This window comes from Acomys russatus, chromosome 1 (assembly GCF_903995435.1).
Source record: "Acomys russatus chromosome 1, mAcoRus1.1, whole genome shotgun sequence".
NCBI lineage: Eukaryota > Metazoa > Chordata > Mammalia > Rodentia > Muridae > Acomys > Acomys russatus.
The window spans coordinates 95,615,362-95,638,248 of NC_067137.1; the positions used below are offsets into that span (position 1 = coordinate 95,615,362).

The 22,887-nt window shown below is 47.1% G+C and overlaps 1 protein-coding gene across 1 annotated transcript in view; it reads left to right on the forward strand.

Annotated features, from left to right (window-relative positions):
* Flvcr2 (FLVCR heme transporter 2) overlaps window positions 1–22,887 on the forward strand; it is a 62,580-nt gene that overhangs the window by 17,350 nt on the left and 22,343 nt on the right. Inside the window, exon 2 of the mRNA XM_051149525.1 lies at window positions 20,735–20,876. Coding sequence (XP_051005482.1) covers window positions 20,735–20,876 — 142 coding nt within the window. The remainder of the gene's footprint in view (window positions 1–20,734; window positions 20,877–22,887) is intronic.

The window sequence follows — 22,887 nt, forward strand, 5'->3', positions numbered from 1 at the left end:
GCTACAGGTCCTGGTGGCCCAGCTTAATGAACTCAGCTTCTCTGTACACACAGTTCAAGATGCTGCCTGGCCAAGCAGGCAGAGGTGACAGCAGGCCGACTGTTTGCCAAAAGGCATGGATGGGAGGTGGGTTGGGCTTTACTTCCTTACCAACCTCTGAACATTAGACAGTATGTCAGAGCATTATGATAGCTTAATGTTTCCATTGGCTTCCACCAGATTCCATCTTGAGAGAGAAGGCAAATGTCAGCGGAGGCTGTGAGGTGCAGCCCTGCACTGCTGCCAGGAGCTCCGTTCCAGGACATCCACTCAGTAAAGCTGGATCCGTGGCCACTATACAGACTTTCAGGACGAGTCCAAGGAGTGCCCACTTAGCAAGCTTATTAAGTATTTAGACAGAGATGAGCCAGGTGTTGTGCTTTGTGCCTGTAATCTTGGCAGCAGGGAAGCTGAGGCAGGAGGATCACTGTATGTTTGAGGTGACCCTGAGTACATAGTGAGTTTTAGGTCAGTCTGGGCTAAAATAAACAGGAAGTAGAGGCACACAGGAAGAGGACAAGCAGGTTTGGGTGTGGGTGTCTTAAAAGATGTACTTTTAAAAGTGTGTTCACAGTGCCTGCAGATAGATATACACATTAACATATATGTGCAGGTATGTGCGTTACAGCCTCATAAGACTCAGTTTATCTTGTGCACACAGCTGCTCTCTCTGATTCTTGGTCTGTCTCCAGAGTGCTTTCCTTAACTGCCCTCATCTACTCAATCAGTCAGCTGGATGTATGGACCACCTGAGACCTAACAGATTATATATATAATGTTTGTATGTATGTGTGTTTGTTTGTTTGTTTTCATATTTATTTATTTATTTTTAGTTTTTCGAGACAGGGTTTCTCTGTGTAGTCTTGGCTGTCCTGGACTCACTTTGTAGACCAGGCTGGCCTCGAACTCACAGCAATCCACCTGCCTCTGTTGGTTTCATTTTTAGAAACACGGTTTCTCTGTGTAGGCCTGGCTGTCCTGACTCTGTACATCAGGCTGTCCTTGAATTTGGAGACCCACCTACCTCTGTCTCCTGAGTGCTGGGATTAAAAGCATGCACCACCACTGCTCGGTAGGATATGTGTGTATGTGTGTGTATTATAAAGGTTTCTACAAGTATATATTATATACCTATAGTATATGTGACATATACATATATACACACATATATAAAAAATTTTTTAAAAGATTTATTTATTATGTATACAGATCTCATTATAGATGGTTGTGAGCCAGCATGTGGTTGCTGGGATTTGAACTCATGACCTTCGGAAGAGCAGTCAGTGCTCCTAACCTCTGAGCCATCTCTCCAGCCCCATATATGAAATTTTATGGCTTTCTAAGTTACATTGCATGCAGGGTATAATTTATAATAAAGATTGAAGATTAAGCAAAGGTTAAAACTTAAGTAAAGTTTAAAAATTAAGTTGAGAATGCCTGGGCTTGCTTACTTACTCACCGTTAAGGAGCTTCCTTTTGTGGCTGAAACTGTAAGGCGGCGTATGAGGTCCATTGTTGCTCTGAGCATCCTTGTTTGAGATATCTCTGTATAACCCAGCACCGTGCCATAGTCCTGCAGATGAATCTAGTTTTATCCCGTGTGCCGAAGTTTGCCTCTCAGCCAGCAGGAAACGCAGACTAGATCCTAGGGTGAATGCAGGTCCTTCTCTCTCCTCCTAGCCTGTCTTCTGTCCTGCTTGAGTGAGTGCAAACCCCTTTAGTTTCAGGAGCTGCACTGGATCCATAGCACTGAGTGATTGCAGTGAGGGAAGAAACAGAGTCCACAACAAGGTGGGGCGGGGGCGGGGACGGGGGGTTGTGGGATGGGCTGATTTGTTTTTATTTTTCATCTGGAGCCTATCCTGGAAATTCCTGCTTTCTGTGAGAAATGTTTGTCCCGGCACGGCTGGGTCTCCAGCTCTGTTAGTAAGTAGCCAGCTTGTCATACATGAAACTATTTGTGTGCCCATCTTCTCTGCAGGTTGTAGGAAGTGAGCAGCTCTTAGGCAAGTTTAGCAGGCCCACCTCTGTGGAGGTATTTATTTGAGGATAATGGCTGCCCATTGAGCAATGCAAACCTCCTGGGACCTTTGGCCTGGACATGTTTACAGAGCTGGACTGAGCACCCTGGGGGACCCATCTGTTGGGAAGAAGTCGAGGGAGCATTGCCTTCTCTGCCTGGGACACCTACGGAAAGAGTAAGAACTGCTCTGAGGTGTCCTTCCTTGGGGCTAAGAGAGAAAAGTCTCTAAAGAGAGCCCAGGAAGCCAGGCTTCCTTATGTGACACTTGATATGCTAATATCATTTGTTAAAATGGAATTCTTGGCTAGGCCTGGTGGCTCATGCCTGTAATCCCAACCAGCACTCAGGAAAGCAAAGGCAGGCAGATCGCTGTGAGTTCGAGGCCAGCCTGGTCTTCAAAGGGAGTCCAGGGCAGGCAAGGCTATGCAGAGACCCTGTCATGAAAAACCAAAAAGAGGGGAGTGACCCATGAAGCTCTAAGATCAGAACTACCTTGGGGGTAAGTTGGAAGTAGATCCCTATGGGCAAGAACAGACCCAAGGAATTGGCCTCTCTGGGTCAGAAGCCAGAATGTGTGGTTTAGGTCATCCCTGGGAAAGAAGTACAACATGAACTTCACTCATAAACCAGGGAAGCTGGCCCCAGCTCTGCCAGCAGCCGAGTTGAGGCCTGCAGCAGGACACCTGCCCTCCTCTCTGGGCCTCACAGTTACATTATCTGGAGCAGGAATACTCGACACAGTTGTCATGAAGGCTGACTGAGGTAGTGTCTGTGGAAACTCCTGGAACCAAACGCATCCTTGGTAAACATTTTCATCCCCCATCTACATCCATCTTTTGTTTTGTTTTGTTTGTTCTTTGGAGACAGGGTTTCTCTGTGTAGCCTTGGTTGCCCTAGACACACTTTGTAGACCAGGCTGGCCTCGAACTTACAAAGTGCCTGGGATGATGTTCCGGCCCAGCCATCTACATCCATCTTACCCCTCTGGCCCTAGCCTCCGTTCTACAGACACTTTTCTACTGTCCGGCTTGAACTGCTCAAAACATCTCAGCTACTCTCCCAGAAATCCTTGTGGCTAGTTCCTTCTCTCTGGTGCCCAAAAGTTGGGAAGCTGAGAACAGAAGTTAGCAAGGGAACCTGGCTTGCCTCCTCACTATCTTTGTCGGGGGAGGGGGGGTGAGAGGTGGGGTGTCACACCTCTAGATAGAGCTCTGTCTCATAGCAAGCTGAAGAGGCTATGCCTGGCTGGTGCTGGAGGGGCTGAGGACACTGGTGGCATCAGAAGGATGACACCCCTTGCTGCTCGGTCTCCTCTACCAGTTGCCAGTACTCTGCTACCTGAGGATGCTGCTGCTTTTTTTGTCTCTCTCTCCCCCCACCCACCCTACCCCCGACACACACACACCACCTTGCTTTGTAGATCAGGCTGGCCTCGAACTCGAACTCACAGTGATCCACCTGCCTCTTCTGTCTCCCTGAGTGCTGAGATTACAGGCATGTGCCACCACACCCAATGAGGCTGCTGCTTGTCCCTTGTCCTGCTCCTCACTGCAGAAAATGTTGGAACTTTTTTTTTTGAGACAACTATTAACAATAAGGCCTGAGGAGGAATGAAAGTGTGTGTGTGTGTGTGTGTGTGTGTGTGTGTGTGTGTGTGTGTGTGTGTGTGCAGTTTAATCCAGCCCTCTTACTAATCTTCTTCACCTTTTTGTTTGGTTGGTTTTTTATTATTTATTTATTTATTTATTTATTTTGAGTCAGGGTTTCTCTGTGTAGCCCCGGCTGTCCTAGAATGTATTCTGTAGACCAGACTAGTCTCACAGAGATCTGCCTATCTCAGCCTCTCCAGTGCTGGGATTCAGGAATGCACCATCACCACCACCACCCACCACCACCCCCTCGCCCCCTCACCCCCTCACGCCCCCACCCCTGCTTCTTGACCTTTATGTGTAGCAGAAGCCACCCCCTTCCCCTTGAGAAAATCCGAGACATCATTTTCTCAATTTCTAAAGCCTTTGAAGTGGGTCCTGGAGGAGCCACAGGTGGTCAAGCCCCTTGGCCTCCAGGAAGGTGGAGCTGAGGTGGGGTGGGGCCTGGGAAGGCTCAGTGTTCTCCTGAGCACTTCTCCTCCTTCAGCCAGCCACCACATCACACCGTCTTTTGTTTGCTCCATCCTGCCCCAGCCCCAGGAGACATCCTGCCTGCCTGCCTGCTTTGTGGCCTGGGACCGGCCTCTTAACACTTTGCGCTTTTTTTCCTGTGGCATAAGGACAGACTTTCCTCCTTGCTGATGTTTGCTTCTTTGAAGGCTTGGGGGTGGGAGGGGTGGGGGAGTTGGGGGGTGGGGGGGCAGGAGGGCGGGGGGGCGCAGGGGAACATATGTTCTCATGGTCTAGTCTGGAAGACCCTGGGGACTTCTGGAGGCTCTAACATCATCTCCACTGACAAAACCACCCTTTGATTGACTTCACAGAGAGAGTGTGGGGAAGGGGCCTTCTGTCCTTGTGTCCTTGTTACGTGTGTGTGTGATGACCCAGGTCTGCACAGCATGTTCTACACATGGAATTGTCAGGGATCTCTCCCATGCCTTCCCTCAGTGCCTTAGGGAAGTTAAGCAGGTTCCTTGGGAAGGGCGCAGGCCTGGGAAGGGAATCTCATGAACGTGACCCTGATTGACCCTTATTATGAACTGGAAGCAGGGCCTTCCCGGGTCTCTTTTACCCCATCTGGATACCGGGCCACCTGCTGTGGGTCTCACTGGGTTATCTGAGGCCTGGATAGTATTCAGGATACGTAGATGGTTTAAAAATAACTAAATATCCTGCAGATGTTGATTTTGGGTGCTCATTCGTGAACTTAGACAAACAAACAAAAAAAAAAACTTAACAACTCCAGGCTTGTCCTTCGATAGGAAAGAAAAGAGTTTTCCTGTACACACTGCATGTCTTGTCTGTCTTACGAAGTGCAGTCTTGGACTAGGGGCTACACCCACCATTTGGCAGGCTCAACACTGTAGCTTTTTCAGTCAGCTTGTCCCAAGTAAATTCTGATCACTTTACTTGTAGAAACCTGTCTCAGTTAGGGTTTCTATTGCTGTGAAGAGACACTATGGCCACAGCAACTCTTATAAAGGAAAACATTTAATTGGGGCTGGTTTATAGTTCCAGAAGCTTAATCCATTAGCATCATGGCGAGAAGCATCGTGGTGTGTAGGCAAACATGGTGTTGAGTTTTATGTTTAATATAAGATATAAGGCAATAAGATAAGGTACCAGATGCCAGATATTAGGTTATATGAGGTTTATTAAATGAGCATTCAGAGAGAAGGAAAAGGGGGAAGGGTACCCCTCAGAGAGAGACAGAGACAGAGGAAGAGGAAGAGAGGGAGAAAGAGGAAGAGGGAGGGGCAAAGTAGGACTGTCCTTTTATATAGTCCAGGCAGGGCCACACCCTCATGGCAGGTGAGCAATGACATCACAGGTATGCATACTGAATCAGAATCCTGACACCGAGAGTTCTACATCAAAATCAGCAAGCAGCAGGAAGAGCATGCCATAGTGGGTGTGGCCTGAGGATCCCAGATCTCAAACTCCACCTCCTGTGACACACTTCCTTCAACAAGGCCACACTTCATGGGCCTGTCAGGGCCATTTTTATTCACCACCACAGAACCTCTTAGAACTTTTGGGTCCCTGAATCCCTCTCATCAGTACAGAGAGGAGATCTAGACTGATCTTTGCTGGCTGGACATCCTTTAGTTCCTGAAGCCCTTCGGAACCTTCTGGTTCATTTGGATTCCAGGAAGGACACAGAGGGCTGCCTGCCAGACAGTAACAAAGAGGAGCTTGTGCCTGGCAAGGCTCTTTCATCCTCTGCTAGAGCTACAAGGCTCGGCTCAGAGCTAGCTTAGGTCCTGCCCTCAGAACGTAGAGTTTGGTAGGGGCACAGTCCATCTGGGAATGACTGAGGGTGGGCAGTCCTAGTGAAGTCAGAGCTATTTGAAGGTGTTGACGATCTCCATGTGTTGTGAGGTATCCACCAGAGAAGATGGCTCCAACATGGCTTTAAGCCAGTAGAAAGTTTTATTAGCTGGCTAATGACTACACTGGGTATTCGGGACCCAGTGTAGCCCTGAGCCTTTCTCAGGGTGAGCTTTTAAGCACAAAACCATGTTTTGGGTTGACACATGTCCATTAACAAGAACTGTTAGCCCAAAGCAGAACTATGTCCTGAGACTTTCCCAGAACTATGGACTTTGATGGATTAGGTCTTTGTTTTCACTTTGGCAGGTGGTACCATCAGAGTGCTGAGTTCTATGGCCTGAATGGTACTTCCATCATGGATTCAGTTGTGCTAAGGTTGGGGGCCCTGTTAACATGGCAGGTCTCTTTCCTGTCTGGCCTTGATATGGTTTGCCATGTGTTCTTAGGCTGCCCAGAATTCCATGCGCCACCTGTCACCATGGGCCAGACCTCTATTTAAGCAAAGGATTCCCACAACCTTGGCCAGTTTTTGTCTCTTCTCTCTTATCTCTATAAATTCTACCGGCTGTTCCTGTGTCTTCCCATTTGACAGTAGGCCAAGTGACAAATGAAAGCCAATGGATGCAGGCCATTGTCCTTCCTGCTTATCATGTGGCTTTGGGAGACAAGACAATATAGCTGTTATTTTATTTACTGAACAACTGCTGAGCATCTACTGCATGCTAAGCCAGCTGAGCACTAGAGATGCTGTGTGAACAGACCTCTCCACTTGTGGGGTTTACATACAAGGGAAGGAGGGTTATTACACGTTTCTGACATTGTGACGCTGGTGTACACCAGTAAGTAAGTTTGTGATTTCATGTTAGAACTCATCCATAGCTATTTGGGTAGATGTAGCCTGTGGGCCTGCACAGGTCTGACAGGCCCGGATTTAGTCCATAAGGCAGGCACAGGGACCAGCGGTAAGTGTTGGGTCAAGTAAGAAGGAGGGAAATTACTTCATTCTTGAGCATTGGGAGATGTTTGGGGGTATGGTGGCCCCCCGGGTACCTCCTCAAATAATAAGATCATGTTGCTGACACTTCTCTCTTGGGGTTGTGGTGGATATGTGTGGCTAACGGTTTTTCTGGTGTAAGATGTAGGTCTCTTTTTCCTTCCAGTTTTTTCCTCTGGGTCATGAGGCAAGGTACAGAGGGGAAGAAAAAAAAGCTCTAGGATGCCCACTCTAGCTATATCTGGAGGTGTACACTCTAGGAAGAGGAACGGACTCTTGTTCGTGGCAGTCAGTAAAGCAACAAGTCTGAGGTTAACTGCTGGAAATTGACATTGAAAGTTATTGCCATGCAGGGCAAGACAGGCAGTGGGTAAAGGCACTTGCCAGCAAGCCTGATGTACTGAGTTCAATCCCTGATCCCGGGACCCACATAGTGGAAGGAGAGAACTGACTGCCAAAGGTTGTCTTCCAACCACACATGCACTGTGGCATACACACACACACACACACACACACAGAGAGAGAGAGAGAGAGAGAGAGAGAGAGAGAGAGAGAGAGAGAGAGAGAGAGAGAGAGAGATATGGAGAGAGAGAGAATGTTAAAAGAATCAAAACATTTACATTTAAAGGAAAGTCTGTACAAGGCTTAGAAAGCTAGAAAGATAAGCAAGATTGGCCAACACACACACACACACACACACACACACACACACACACACACACACGGGAACACTGTTTTGAACTGACAGTGTGTTGTGTCCTAGGCAAAGGTAACAGTTCCTCTTTCCGGCCAATTTATGTAAAGTTGAATGAGCAAGCACAGGATGAAGACTCTAAAGGCACCAAATAGAACTTTGCCCCCCCCCCAACTCCCCATTGTCTCCTCAGATGTGAAGGCCTCAGGGTTAGGTTTGCGAGTTGCAACCCTGCCTGGATGGTGGGTCCCAAAACACCCACTCTTGTCTCCTTTTCCCTGAGTAAAGGGAAGTTCTGTGAGGCTGTGCTATCTGGTGGTCAGCAGGTCTGCCAGAGGGATCTGTGAGCAATGCAGCCAGCAGTGATTTGTGCTCTTGTGAAAGAGATTTCACTTCAACTCTCTGGAGAACTAGACTTACGCCCCACCCTCTGCAGAATTTACCACAGGAACAACGTCAAGGAACATCCAGCCATTAAGAGGAAGGAGGTGTAGACGAGGAGGCTTCAGAGTTGGGGGTGATTAAAAGCCAGGCATAAGGACAAGGCTTGGGTCAGAAGATCAAATAAAAGCTCTAGGTCAGTATCACTTCCATCCTAGTTGCATTTCTGTGACTATGATAAAATATCATCATCATCATCATCAACAACAACAACAACAACAACAGCAACAACAACAACACCCAGGGAGAAAGGGTTTATTGGGCTCACAATCCCAGGTTGTACCACATCACTGCAGCTGGTCACATCAAATCCAAGCGCAGAGAGAGAATAAAGGCACGCATGCCTCGTGCTGGCTTGCTTTCTCTACCCTTATCCAGCACTTGGTAATGATACTGCTGTGCGCAGTAGGCTGGGTCTTCTTACCTCAAGGCAGTCAAGACATGGCCCCCCCCCAACAGACATCCCATAGGTCAACCTGATCTAGACAACCCCTCAAAGAGGCGATCCCCCAACAGGCTAATTCTAGACTATGTCAAGTTGGCAGTCAGAGCTGGCCATGGCAACTTCTTTAGTTTTTCATTATTTATTTAGTGTGTGTCTAGTGAGGAGGGGCAGCCCAAGGAAATGATAGTCAGTGTTCTTGTCTTCAACAAGCTGACAAGCTAAACAAAAACTATTCCATAAGGAAAGAGTCCTGCTGTTTGTGGTGGCACACCCTGGTAAACAACACTGAAAACAATGAGACTAGCACTGGGGGGGGGGGGCAGAGACAGGTCTGACAGCCTCACCTCCTCAAGAAGCTCAAGGTCAATGGTAGACCCTGTCTTACAAGCAAAAACAAACCAGCTGGGCATGGAGGCACACACCTTTAGGCAAACTCCTGTGAGTTTGAGGCTAGTCTGGTCTACATATTGAGGTCCGGGTTAGCCAGACTTATTTGGTGAGACCCTGTCTCAACAAAACCAAACCAAAAATTAAGTCTGGTAGGATAGCTCAGTGGGTAAAGACACTTGCCTGAGTTTGATCCCCTGATCTCACATGAGGGAAAGAGAGAATTGACTCACAAGTTGTCTTCTGAATTTCACATGTGTGCTGTGACACACACACCACACACACACACACACGCACACACTACCACAGGTTGTCACTATGTGGTAAACAAAGCCAACTATGGCTGGAAATAATTCTTGCCATTAACTCCTCAACAACTCTAACTACAGACCAGAGTCTGTCAGCCAAAAGCAATGCCAGTTTTGGGGGCATCGTTGTCCTGTGGTATTTGTCTCTTTCGATCAAGGACTTTGGAATTAAATGGCCATGGGCTTCAATCGTAGCCGTTAGAAGCCGGGCAGCAAGTTCCAAAGGTTTTCTCATCTGTAAAAATCTAGCAGCGATGTTACTGAATTCAGGGGTGGGTACAAGGGCTTAAAGGAGTCAGCGTGGGAAAAATTCCTCAGCATGTTGTCCAACACGCTGTGAATGCTTAGCACATATTAGGTTCCTTCCCTCTCGATTGGTGTTTGTATCTTCCCGGCCTTTACTGAGACTCTATCATAGTGCAGACTAGCCTGGACTTCACTATGTAGTTCAAATCAGCCTCTAACTCACAGGCCTCAGTTCCCCAAGTGCTAGGACACATGTGTCTGCCACCACACCTAGCGCTTCCTCCCAGTTAACAGTTAACAGCTACAACACTTAGCCTGATGGGTAAGAAGACCTGAGCTGGAAGTCCAGTCTCATCACCTATTGTTAGGGGGCCCTGAGCAAGCTAGTTCTCAACCAGCTTTGGGATAGGGATTAATTCAACACCTGCGACATCGGGCAGTGGCTCACCTTGCTATTATTATTATCTTCCAAAGGAATAGGTAGCTGTGAGCTATTCTCCTTTCTTTCTTTCTTTCTTTCTTTCTTTCTTTCTTTCTTTCTTTCTTTCTTTCTTTCTTTTTTTAGACTGAGTTTCTCTGTGTAGCCTTGGCTGTCCTAGATTCACTTTGTAGACCAGGCTGGCCTCGAACTCACAGAGATCCACCTGCCTCTGCTTCCCCGAGTACTGGGATTTACATGCGTGTACTACAGAGCCTGGTGGCTAATCTCATTTCCCCAGCTGCTTCCCCTCTGCCCACCCCCCCCTATAGTTTCCTAACCTAGTGGTTTTCAACCTTCTTAAGGCTGTGACACTTTAATACAGTTCCTCGTGTTGTGGTGAGTCCCAACCATAAAATTATTTTTGTTGCTACTTCATCGCTGTGGTTTTGCTACTGTATCATAATGTGACCATCCAATATGCAGGATATCTAATATGCAATCCTTGTGAAAGGGTCATTTGACGCCCCCCCCCAAAGGGATCTTGACGCACAGGTTGAGAACTACTGCCCTAGCATCTTGCCCTCCATTCAAGGACCCAGGAAACCAAAAATTGGCACATTATAAGCCACCAGCATAATCCCAGCTCTGAGGACAAATCTGGTGACGTGGTGGAGCTCTAAGGATGTCTGGCTTTGACCAGCTCTGGCCTCATTTCCTCGGTTCTCCCAAACGTAAGCTCTGCCTTCAGACCTACAAACTCCTTTCATGAGGGATTTCCCATAAATCAATGGGGTCATTTTTGTTCACAAAGGCCTCCTACTTCCTTAATCCCAAATTGGCCTTGTCCAAAGAGGCCAAGGGCTGGGGATTTCAGATGTGGTCGTCTGTGTATGCCTTGCCATGTGTGATTATTCCTGCTTACTGTGCCTTATCCCTCAGAGCCGCCTGGCAATCTCGGGTGGCTGGGAACACATTCTCACGATAAGATTCCAGCCCCGTCCCCTCAGTTCTTCAGTGGGTCAGTGTCTCAGCAGCCACCCTTGTCTTCCTCATTTCTCTTTGTCTTATCCACAGCCTCGGTCCCAGGGCCCCATGCTATATCCCCTCCACAGCGTTGACTTCTGTTGCATAATTTGGGCCTCTTAGGTCTCCATTTTGTTCCACTTGTCCAGGTCAGTTACTCACTAGCAGGTTTAAATGTTTACATGTTACTACCCAAGGTGTTTGGCAAAGGTTTTTTATTTTATTTTACATTTATTCCTATATGTGTGGGGGGGGGCACGGTGGTAGAGGTAGACGTGTGCGCTGGAAGTCAAAAGATAACTTTTCTATCTTCTACCATATGGGGCCAATGGGTTAAAGTCAGGTCACTGGGCTGAGCAGTAAGTGCCTTTCCCTGTTGAGCTCTCTCTCCAGTCTCCAGGATTCTGTATTAGAACATTCAGGCTTGCATAGCGTCATCTCCGTGGTGTCTCAGCACACACACCACTAAGAGAGGACAAGAAGCACAGTGTGGACATCTTCATCACATAGTTGCTCACATGGACTTGATCTTTGGTGGCACTTCAGTGGTGATCATTCTCAGCTTGCCTGAGAGACCATGGCCTAGCCTCTTGGTCTCAGGAGCACTTGATATGATTTCGTACAGAATAGAAATGGGGCATACTGTATTTGAGCACATTTAAGACCATACATAGCTGGGCACAGTGGTGTGTGCCTTTAATTGCAGCACACAAGGAGGAAGAGGCAGGTGGATCTCTGTGAGTTAGAGGCCAGGCTGGTCTACAAAGAGAGAGAAACCCTGTCTTGAAAAACAAAAACAAAACAAAACCCAAAATAAACAAATAAAGTTCATACATGTAATGATTTGTCTTATGCTTATCTATGCAGCTTGAGTTTTCCTGAACTGTCCATCCTGTGAGCTTAGCTTCAGATTAATGTTTAGATCATAAGACCATTGCTAATGTACATAGAACTTCATAGTAACACACATTTACTGGGTCATCTCATTAAGGAAAATGTTCTTGGGAGAGAAGCATCACATTGCCTGCTTTAAGATTACTTATGGAAGCTGGAGAGATGCTCAGTGGTTAAGGGCACTTGCTATTCTTCCAGAGGACCCAGGTTCAGTTCCCAGCACCCTCATGGAGTCTCACAACTTCCTAGAACTCCACTTCTATGGTGACCTCTGTAGGCTTCTGCACACATGTGAGACACATAGCTCATCATCACACACACACATAAAAAAGAAATAAGCCAAGACAGGCACGGTGGCGCACGCCTGTAATCCCAGCAGTCGGACTGGCAGAGGCAGGCAGATCTCTGTGAGTTCAAAGCCAGCCTGGTCTACAAAGCAAATCCAGGACAGCCATGGCTACACAGAGAAACCCTGTCTTGAAAACCCACAAAAAGAGAAAGAAAGAAAAAAGGAAGGAAGGAACAAGAAAGAGAAAAGAAAAAAACTAGCAAATGGTCTCTGAGAACCTTATCTAGATTTGGTTTCCAAGCCCATCTTCTCAGTGCTCTTGGGCTCACGGACAACTCAGCTCTGAAAGTGGGATCCTCTCAACAAGCCCTTAGCTATAGCTCACTTGTTCACTGGCACCTGTCTATGCAGCAAGCATCGATCCTGCTTACCAGGCACCAGCTACTAAATGATAGAAGGATGGCTGGAGACCAAAGGCTTAGAGAAGGCCATGACAAGGAGATCATGCCTGCCTGGGGAAATCAAGCCATTGAGGGCTGGAGAGACGGCTCAGCACATAAGAGCACTGTCTGCTCTTCCAGAGGTCCCGAGTTCAATTCCCAGCAACCACATGGTGGCTCACAACCATATATACTGGAATCTGATGCCCTATTCTGGCGTGTAGGTGCACATCAGATAGAAACTGGAAAATGATTGGAAGTAGCAAGGAAAACCCCATAGCAGCATACTGGGAGCGAGGGAGGTGAGTGCTGGGTTGATTTCCTTTCTTCTTCTTAGAGGAAGCTTCTTGGTGACCTCTGAACAGGGCCGTGTGGCCAGTGAGCGTGGAGAACCATGGATACTGGCATGGTGGCTGAGGGAGAGATTGCAGCCGCCTGGGAGGCAGGTAGAGAGTCTGAAGGGGGCAAAGGAATTGTGCAAGAAGGCTGAATGAATGGGGGAAAGAGTATGGGAGGAGCCCTAGAGGAAAGTGGAGGAGGGCTAGGGGAGGATGGTGGCCGTCAATAAGCCAAGCGTGTATGTGAGTCCACGGGGTCCACTGCCTGTGTCCATGGGGGATGGATGATAGGTAGAAGAGTTGCAGGTGCGGGGTGAGTTCACCTAGGGACACCAGAAGTCAACTGATAGAGCCGAGATTAAACTCAGATTGACCCTCCAGAGTGTAGCCCTTTACTATTGTTCGGTGTGATGGGGTGTGCCGCATGTGCTGAGGTAGGGATCAGAACAAGTAAGGGTTTTAATGAAGACATAGCATGAGCCCCTCAAGGAACAAAGCAAGGCTAGGTTAAGTCACGTGAGGCCAGCCTTCAGAGCCAGAGGGCTTCCCTGCAGGGACAGGTACTGACCCAGTGAAGGGACACTTTTGATTTGGCAACAGGGAGCTAGTTCCTTGGAACTCAGAAGTTCAGAGGAATGCATTTGGCTCTAGCTAGAGACTGTCTAGGAAAAGAATGAGCCCACTAGGGTCCAAGCCTGGGGCTTACAGTGAGTTTATGTTTCTCAGAATAGCCCGGGATGCTTGGGAGATGGGTGGCCAAAGGAAATATAAATGTGAGTCTTTAAGACTCTGTTGAGGAAGCTGGGCTTGGTGGCACATGCCTTTAGTCCCAGGACTCAGGGAGGCAGAAGCAGGTAGATCGCTGTGAGTTCAAGGCCAGCCTGGTCTACAAAGCAAGTCCAGGGCAGCCAAGGCTACACAGAGAAACTCTGTCTCTAAAAACAAACAAACAAACAAACAAACAAAACTGTTGAAGTTCTTGTTTCTTTCCTTTTTTAATTAATTATTTATTATATATACATTGCTCTGCCTGCATATACACCTGCATGCTAGAAGAGGGCATCAAGCCACATTATATTATGTGGCTGCTGGGAATTGAACTCAGGACCTCTGGAAGAACAGCCAATGCTCTTAACTTCAACCATCTCTCCAACCATCCTTTTGTTGTTGTTTTTGGTTTTTTGTTTGTTTGTTTGTTTGTTTTTGGAGACAGGGTTTCTCTGTGTGGGCCAGGCTGTCCTGGACCTTATTCTGTGGATCATGCTGGCTTCAAAATCACAAGAGATCCACTTATCTATGCCTCCCTCATTCTGGGATTAAAGGCAGGCAGCACCACTCATTGAGGTTCTGGTTTCTTGATAGAGAAGAGCAGAGTCCATCTGGTCAACAGCATGTGTCAGGAAGATGATGTGCCCTGGATCTTAACTAAACGCTCAGATGGGGTCCAGTTGTTCCTTGCCTGTTCCACGTGGACCCAAACCCTCATTCCTGTGTGGATACAAAGTTCCCTGATTTTTTTTTTTTTTTTTTTTTTTTTTTTGTGACAAACCTGGAGTCTCCTTACATATTGGCCAATATTCTAGCCCTATGGCCAGCCAAGACTGGGGAGGGCCCCACTGTGCCATGGTTTGCATTGAATTGTCACTCACACAAGGATTCTCTAATGACAGGTGAGGATTATGTAGATTATGTAGATGGTGACAGGGCAGTGGTTTGGTGGACCTCAGAGATAACATTGCATATGTTGCATTTTTATAGTAAGGTAGATGTATGAATTTGGTGGGAGGTGAAAGGACTGGAGTTGGCACAAGACACACCAAGACGAAGTTCTCAGCAGGAAGGGGATTTATTTGCTTCAGAGGGACAAAGGTCATGGAATAAGAGACAAGGACTGGAGCCAGAGGACAAGGGAGAAGAGAAAAGGCCAAGGAAAAGAAGGGAAGGGATGTTTTCCCTGGAGGGACAGAGGACTGCTTCTGGATAGAGAGGCCATAGGCAAACAGCAGTTTGTAAAGGGGGAAGGAGAGCCCGTGTTAGGATGAGGTGGTTAATTTTAATTGGGCATGTTAATTAAGTGAGCCGAAGGGGACTTTGATTGCTGAACTTTGCAATCTTTGAGAGCTGGATCTTGGTGGTCAATCTCAGAAGGAGGAAGTGACCAAATAAGGAATGTAATCTAATGGGTTTTAGCAAGGGGAAGAAGGGTAAAAGGCAAAACCTGTCAGCACTGTTCGGCATGCTCGGGCCTGTGTCTGCCATGCTCAGGCCTGTTAGAGTTCTTCAAGAGGCAGGGCTTGGTGTGGCTCCAAGGAAGCACTTGTCACATGCCAGCGCTGCAGTGCAAGTCTTACTTCACACACAGCCCAGTGGCTTACTGGCTTTAGTTTTGTTCCTCCAATGCGTGAACCAAGAGGACAAGTGTCAAGGTCACACAGAGCGTGTTCTTTTCCTGCTACCTGAAGACCTCAGGCTGCACAGACATGTTTTTCACCATGCCCTGGAAACAGCCCTGACTATTGCTGCTACCAAAGTCAACATCACCAAATATCCCAGACAATTGGCATTACCGAAACATGGTGATATCTTCCTTGAGGTTACAGAAAGGATGCACAGACAGGAAATAGACTTCCTCTCCAGCCTTTCATTTGTCATGTGTTTTTAAAAACACTTCTTTGGGAGTGAAATAAAGTACAGGCTGTGGGCTTGTGAGCCCTGGATTCAGAGCTGTGTATTGAAACGCCATCCAGCTCTATTGTCTCTTGTCATGTGGTTTGGGGAAGATTCTGTGACATTTCTGCATCTTAGTATCATCAGCTGTAAAAGAGAGAGCACAAGGGAGGACAGAAGACCTCCAGAGAGAAGAGAACTGTGGGCAGAGGCATCTCTGTAACAATTGGAGACTAAGAAAGAGTAGGATACTGGAAGGATATGGAAATGACTTGCTGAGATTCCTAGTAGCCGGGGTCATGGAGACTGAAGGGGACACCCTCTAGCCAGTCAGGACTCCTAGTGGAGGGAGAGAAATACCAACCCACTCACAAAAGCTTTGACCCAAAATTTACCCTGCCTACAAGATGTGCAGGCATAAAGATAGAGCAAAGATTGAGAGAATGTCCAACCAATGCCTGGCCCAACCTGTGACCCACCTGATGAGAGAGAAAGAACCAACCCCTGACACTATTAATGATATTCTTCTATGCTCTCAGACAGGAACCTAGCATAGATGTCCTCTGAGAGATTCTACCTAGCAACAGATTGAAATAGATGCGGGGATGGAGGCTCACAGCCAAACGCACTGGGCAAAGTGTAGGGAATCTTGTGGAATAGTGTGGGGAAGGATAGAAGGACCCGAAGGGGAGGGGAGCTTGAGAATGCAAGACACAAGAAAGGAGAGCAAGTCTGATTGATCAAACTCTCAATCTTTATTAGTCAGGCAGCAGCTTCTATAGTTCAGAAGGCAGGGAAGCATATTGCTATAGCAACCCAGCTGCAAGCTTTTCTCAAAACACAGGGAATCCCAGGCAGAGTCATAATGTCCTGCCACACAGGGTATCTTGCTTTGTCTTCATCTAGCTTTTAGTCTAACTGTTGACTCACAACATGGTCACTCCATCTCTATCTGTTTTTAGCTGCTGACTCACAACAGGGTCAGCTAGTTTCTGGTGACAGAGACTTAAAGGTGCAGACTTGGACAAGATGGCTGAACATTGGCCATATGGCCTATCATCCCCAACAGGCCCCCTACACAGATGTAGCCAATGGGCAGCTCTGGCTTCATGTAGGTCTCCTAGGAAGGAGAGCAGGGGCTGTCTCTGACATAGACTCTGTTGCTGCTTTTTGATCACTTTCTCCTGGTGGGGCTGCCTCGCCAGGCCACAGGGAAAGAAGACACGTTTGGTCCTGATGTGACTTGATGAACTGGAGTGGGCTGAAGGGGGGCTCCCCTTCTCTGAGGAACAGGGAAGGGGGAGGGGAAAGAGGTAGGGAGGGTGGGACTGGGATGAGAGGAGGGATGGGCCTAGATTGGGATGTAAAGTGAATAAAGAAATAAATAAATAAAAATTTTAAAATGTGGACAGGGCTGGGCCAGGGTGACACACCTTTAATTCCAGCAGAGGCAGGTGGATCTGTGAGTTAAAGGCCAGTCTGGTCTACAGAGAGAGTTCCAGGACAGCCAGGGCTACACAGAGAAACCCTGCCTCAAAGAACAAAAACAAACAAAAACCGTGGACAATGATAGACCACCTCATTGCCGACTGGCTCCCGTTTCAGAGCCCTGAGCTCCTCTGACCTAGTACTTCACCCTTTTCCACTCCAAGTATGCACTTCCGGTTCTGTGTTCCCAAGAGAGTACCCGATGAAGTCCATGCAGAATGACACCTCTAGCTAAGAGGATGTAGTAAGGGCTCAGGGACCCTCAGTCAGAGTGATGGAGAATGATGCTGTCTTGGGGTAAGCCTTCTGTAGGAGGAAGTAGCTTTGGAGTTACTTTCATGCCCAGTATGGAAAGTCAGAACACAGGAAGGCCCATATGGGACTGCCTCTTTGAGTTTTAATGGCTTTATCTTCCCACTTCTTGAGATCAAGGCTCAGTAAGAGTCCATGACTGTGTTTCCAGTGTTCATTGAGTCATGGTGGATAGACAGAGGGATAGGCAAACAGAGAGACAGACAGACGAAACTGGTGGGAAATCTGGAGTATACAAAGCTATGCCTGTGGTAACAGGCATGCTCAATCAGTTATGCAGATACTGTAAGAACTAGATATGGGTGAAAGTGTCACAGCGGCACCCATTATTTATAATTTTTAAAACTTAAAATTAACAAATTAATTACCCTCTGCTTCAGCTCTGACAAATCCTTGGGACAGGGTAGCTGGTGACGGTCCAAGGCACGGATGGTGCCTGCCCACCTGGGCCTCTCTCAAGGCATTGATGCTGTACTCCAGGAAGAGGTTCCATCCCGAAAGCTGGTAGATACCCTTTCTTACCTCCGCTCAGCTAGAACTCAGGCCATCGCTAGATAAGCTTCTTAGCCTCCAGAGCGGAAAGACACATAGTCTAGCTGTCTAATCATCAGGTTGTATGGAGGTCTTCAAAACACTCTCCAACTATAGCGTCCTATCCTTCATCCCGTCTCATGCCATTTCTGTTATCTGCTGCATTTTCCTTTTAACCACCATCTAGAGCTCTGGTTCTCACCCTTTAATACAGTTCCTCATGTTGTGCTGCCATACGAACATTTTTGTTGCTGCTTCATAATTGAAGTTTTGCTGCTGCTATGGATTGTAATGTAAATATCTGATATGTGGCCCCTGTGAAAAGGTCATTTGAACCCCAAAACTGTCGCAACCCATAGCTTGAGAGTCACTGTTCTAGAGGCTAAAGTGTCCAAAGCAGGAACCCTCCTACCTTTCACACCTTAGATGCCTAGCAGAGCACTTTCTCCACAGTAGGTGCTTAAAAAGATGAACCTGACTTATTGATATACTACAGTGGGATATGAACATTCAGCCTTAAAAATTGATGTGTGTGTGTGTGTGTGTGTGTGTGTGTGTGTGTGTGTGTGTGTGTGTGTGTGAGATGTATATGCAGGTGTTCACAGAGGCAAGACAAGGGCATGAGATTCAACCACTAGTTACAAGTGGTTGTGAACTCCCCTGTGTGGGTCCTGCTAACAGAACTTGGGTCCTCTGGAGGAACAGAAAATGCTCTTAGCAGCTTTTGGTATCTCTCCAGTCCCTGCACACAACCTTTTGCCAATGTCTGTGACTACTCCAGAGCTAGGAACCACTGTAGACCATCTGACTGACAACAACTGACAGAGGGGACACTCATGCAGGAAGTGAATAGAGGAGTGGCATCTGACTAGGGTGACAGTGAGGGGGAAGAGCTGTTTCTCTGCTGCCCCTTTCAGTACTGCAGAGCGAATAGGCTTTGAGTCCAGGCACTGCTACTTGTCTGTCTGTCCATCCTGTGCTTGTAGAGTAGGAGGCCTGCCTGAGTTGATGAACTCTGTCTAGTTTCCGCCTTGGTATTATGTGACCTGGACCAACAGGCTGTTCTTCCGTGTGAGATTCCTGAGGGGGAGGTCCAGGGATGGGAAAAATGAAGAAGACAGGAAAGCTGGGGTCAGAAGGTCTTTCAGTGGCTCAAGGCAAGTGCGTTTATTAAGAAGACATCATCTTATATACCGTTTTCATGGGAAAATGGGGGCAGAACCATCATACAGGGAATGGACTCAGCAGTAAACTAACCAAGCAGGCTTGCACAAAGGGAAGACTGGCTATCTCAAGTGCCACAGACTGAACAAACACTCAGAGGCCTTGGGACTGATAACCACAGCCTTCAAACTGTGGCAAAGTAGGTCCCAGGATTCAAAAGTGTAGCTCCTCCAACGCCTTGGCTCCAGGCCATTGCTGACCTTACCGAGCTTGTCCCAGGTTTGAGACAAGAAACTATGTTCCTTCTCCATACATCAGGCCCAGGAGGAAGCCCTGGCTGGCCTGGCTCCCAACCTTTGAAGGTGGCAGGACTTTTGGGAGTTTTACATTAGTAACTGATGAGCCACTGTTTCTTTTTGTTTGGTTTTTTGTTCTTTTTGTTGTTGTTGTTTTGCTTTATTTTTTCAAGACAGGGTTTCTCAATGTAGCCTTGGCTGTCCTGCGCTTGCTTTGCAGACCAGGCTGGCCTCAAATTCACAGAGATCCACCTGCCTCTGCCTCCTGAGTGCTGGAATTAAAGGTGTGGCTGACCCACTGTGTTTCTGATCTCAGGAACACTCAGGTCATGTTATCTGCTAGGTCTTAGGATATTTTTTGAACACCAACACTAACATGAGGTGTCTTAATTCATATGTGTGTGTGTGTGTGTGTGTGTGTGTGTGTGTGTCTGTCTTTCTGTCTGCCTGCCTATCTGTCTATAATCATTTTGCAGTCATATATGACCTCATGCTACAGAAACTTTAGATGCTGCTAAGTCATTACACAGTGAACTGAGGCATTCATGCTTACAAATGGGCTGACAACTTCCAGTTATCGCTGAAGGCAAGTTCTGTGGCTAAAGGTTATAGAAGCATTTCACCTGAACTCTTAGCACTGGGCTAACAGATTCAGTGAAACTGATCGTTTCAATAGTCCAACAGAAAAAACAAGTCAACATTATATTACTGTATCCCAGAGATGGGGGATGTGGAAGCCATGACTCATTCATTTGCAGTAGAGGAGAGCCAGCCTGTAGTGTGATCCTGCCTGTGATTTTCCCCATAGTTTTTGGGTCAGAAGTGTGCATGAGCCAAGTTGTCAACCAAGAGTCTTGGTGAGGGAAATAATTCTGACATGTAGGTGGGGAAGGACTGGAAATTGGGAATTAAATATCTTTGTATGTGTATGTGCGTGTGCTTGTGTGTGGTATGTGTACATGATCATGTGGGTATGTGCACGTGTTGACACGAGGCTAGTGGCTGACATTGAGTGTCTTCCTCCATTGTCCTTTTGAAACAGGAGTTCACTGATCCTGCTGGCTGGCTGGCCAATGAGCTCCAGGGATCCCTCTGTCTCTGTCCCTCCAATGCTGGGGTAACAGCCACATGCAACCACACTCAGTTTTTATATTGGTGCTCAAAGTGTGAGTTTAGGTCCTTGTGCTTGCACTCTAGACACGGAAGCAACAGAGCATCTCCCCAGCCTGAGAAATCATGCTCCCTGACGGTAGTCTCTAAATTTGTCTCTTGGCCATTTGATAACTGACTGATTGTGTCTGTCTTCTATAGCTTGGAATTGCAATTGGGTTTTTGGTCCCTCCTGTTCTGGTACCCAACATCAAAGACCAGGAAAAGCTTGCCTACCACATCAGCATCATGTTCTACATAATAGGAGGTGTGGCCACTCTCCTCTTCATCCTTGTCATCATCGGTAAGATCGTTAGTAGGCTGCTGGTGGGTAGTGGGGTAGGGAAGTTATGTCCAGATATGAACATGGCCCTAAATACCATGGATCCTTAGAGTCCCTGGAGGTAGGGGCTTCTTACAGACTTCAGATGTTCTAGCCTGAGTAAGTGTCCCTAATACAGTACTAACTGGCACTATGTACTTTGTTATCAGCCTAGGAAAAGTTTAACTGTAGCTGACCAGTTTTCCATTCTCACCTCACCAGAACAATTAGGTAGACTGCTGTCACTTTGATGAGACCCCAGGGAGGACTCCCAGTGTCACAGGCATTGTGTTAAGAATGTCTGATTTCAAATCAGGCATGGTAGCACCTTTCTTTAATCTCAGCACTCAGGAGGTAGAGGCAGAGGATCTTTTTGAGTTCAAGCCAGCCTGATCTACAAAATGAGTTCTAGGACAGCCAGGGATATACAGAGAAATCTTGTCTTACCAACCCCCACCCTGACTTCCAAGAATATCTGATTTCATATATTCCCAACAACTCAATGAATGAGGTGCCTTGTAGGATCTCTTCAACAAGGAAGCTAAGATGGAGGCAAATTCAGTAAGTCATTCCAGATTAGACAGCTAACAAGTGGCTGGGAGTGGACTGAAGTCCAAGTTTGTTTAATGCCACGCTCTAAATTATAAACAGAAATTGGTCCACCAAGCACTAATAAGCTGTTAACCTGAGACTACTTGGGGACCAAATTTCTACATCATTATTATTAATTATAAGAGTAACATATGTACTGTGGAAAAAAAATCTAAAAATAAAAGAGTGTAAAGAAAAGAATGACCATTAATTTATCCTTGAACAACTTAATTCCAACAAGCAAACTCAGGTAGGTGGTAGTAACATTTAGATGCCCAATTACTCATCGACGCATTTGATTACTTGTATCTCCTGGCTGGCCCCTGTGATCCTTGTACTCTGGGGGCTAATGCAGGAGGATGATTAAGTCAAGGACATCCTAATCTACATAGGAAGACCCTGACTCAAAGAAAACAAACAAAACATCAGCAAACCCACAACAAAAATGAACAACAATATCAACAAAAAGCAAACACTTACTGTTTTCATGTAAGTTGTGTTACTGGGGGAAATTCAGAGATGTCCAGATAGAATTTTCTTCCCTGTTAGCTTGTTAGTCACCCACATCCGGGTTGCCCTCTGCCCTCAAATCCTATCTCAGGCAGTAAAGGTTTATCCCTGTGTGCTGGCTCACCTGCAGTTAAATGCGGATCTCATATCAGTACTCTCTGTGTCATCTCTTTCCAGGTAGCTTAGACAGAGGACAGTGTTTCCTAGCGCTAGCAGCAGGGAACTGTGAGTGGCAAGAAGGAAGAATGAACCAGCCAAGGGCCTCTTGGATCTACAGAAGTTTAACATTCTACCATGCTTGCCTCCAAAGGCTTTCATGGCCAATGAGGTCCTGGCTCTTTGCAACTGCAAATCTATGTGGTGGTAGGGCATTACTATGTTTGGGTCTTTTATTAGATAGTAGCCAACTAGGTGAAGGATGGGGGGGAAGAAAAAAACCTCATCTGAGTCGTGGTTCATGCTTGGCAAATCCTTGAGACAGCACCCAGTGCAGTGGCGCTAAATCACCTTCTCGCATTATTTTCGTCTGATGGAAGGGGAGCTGAGCAGCTTAGACAGTGGATGGCACATTCCAGTGGGAGAATTTATCTAATTCTAGATATTTATCTAATTCTACTGGAGAAGGAAGAGGCAGGGCTCTGAAGGCAAAGCTGGGATGGTTGGGGGTGGGGATGTTTTGATCTGCTCTCAGAGCTAACCTCATTTCCAGAACTTCCTCTGGAGGCAGACTGCTCACCTTCCAGGAAAGGTCTCATGGGGCTTGCCAAAGGCCATGTGGTGCTTGCTTAGATGATTGGGGGTGAGGGGTGGGGGACCAATTTAGTCAAATAACAAGTTAAATAGACTTGCCCTCCAGAGAGCCAGATGAGCCTCTGTGGGGGTCACATCACAC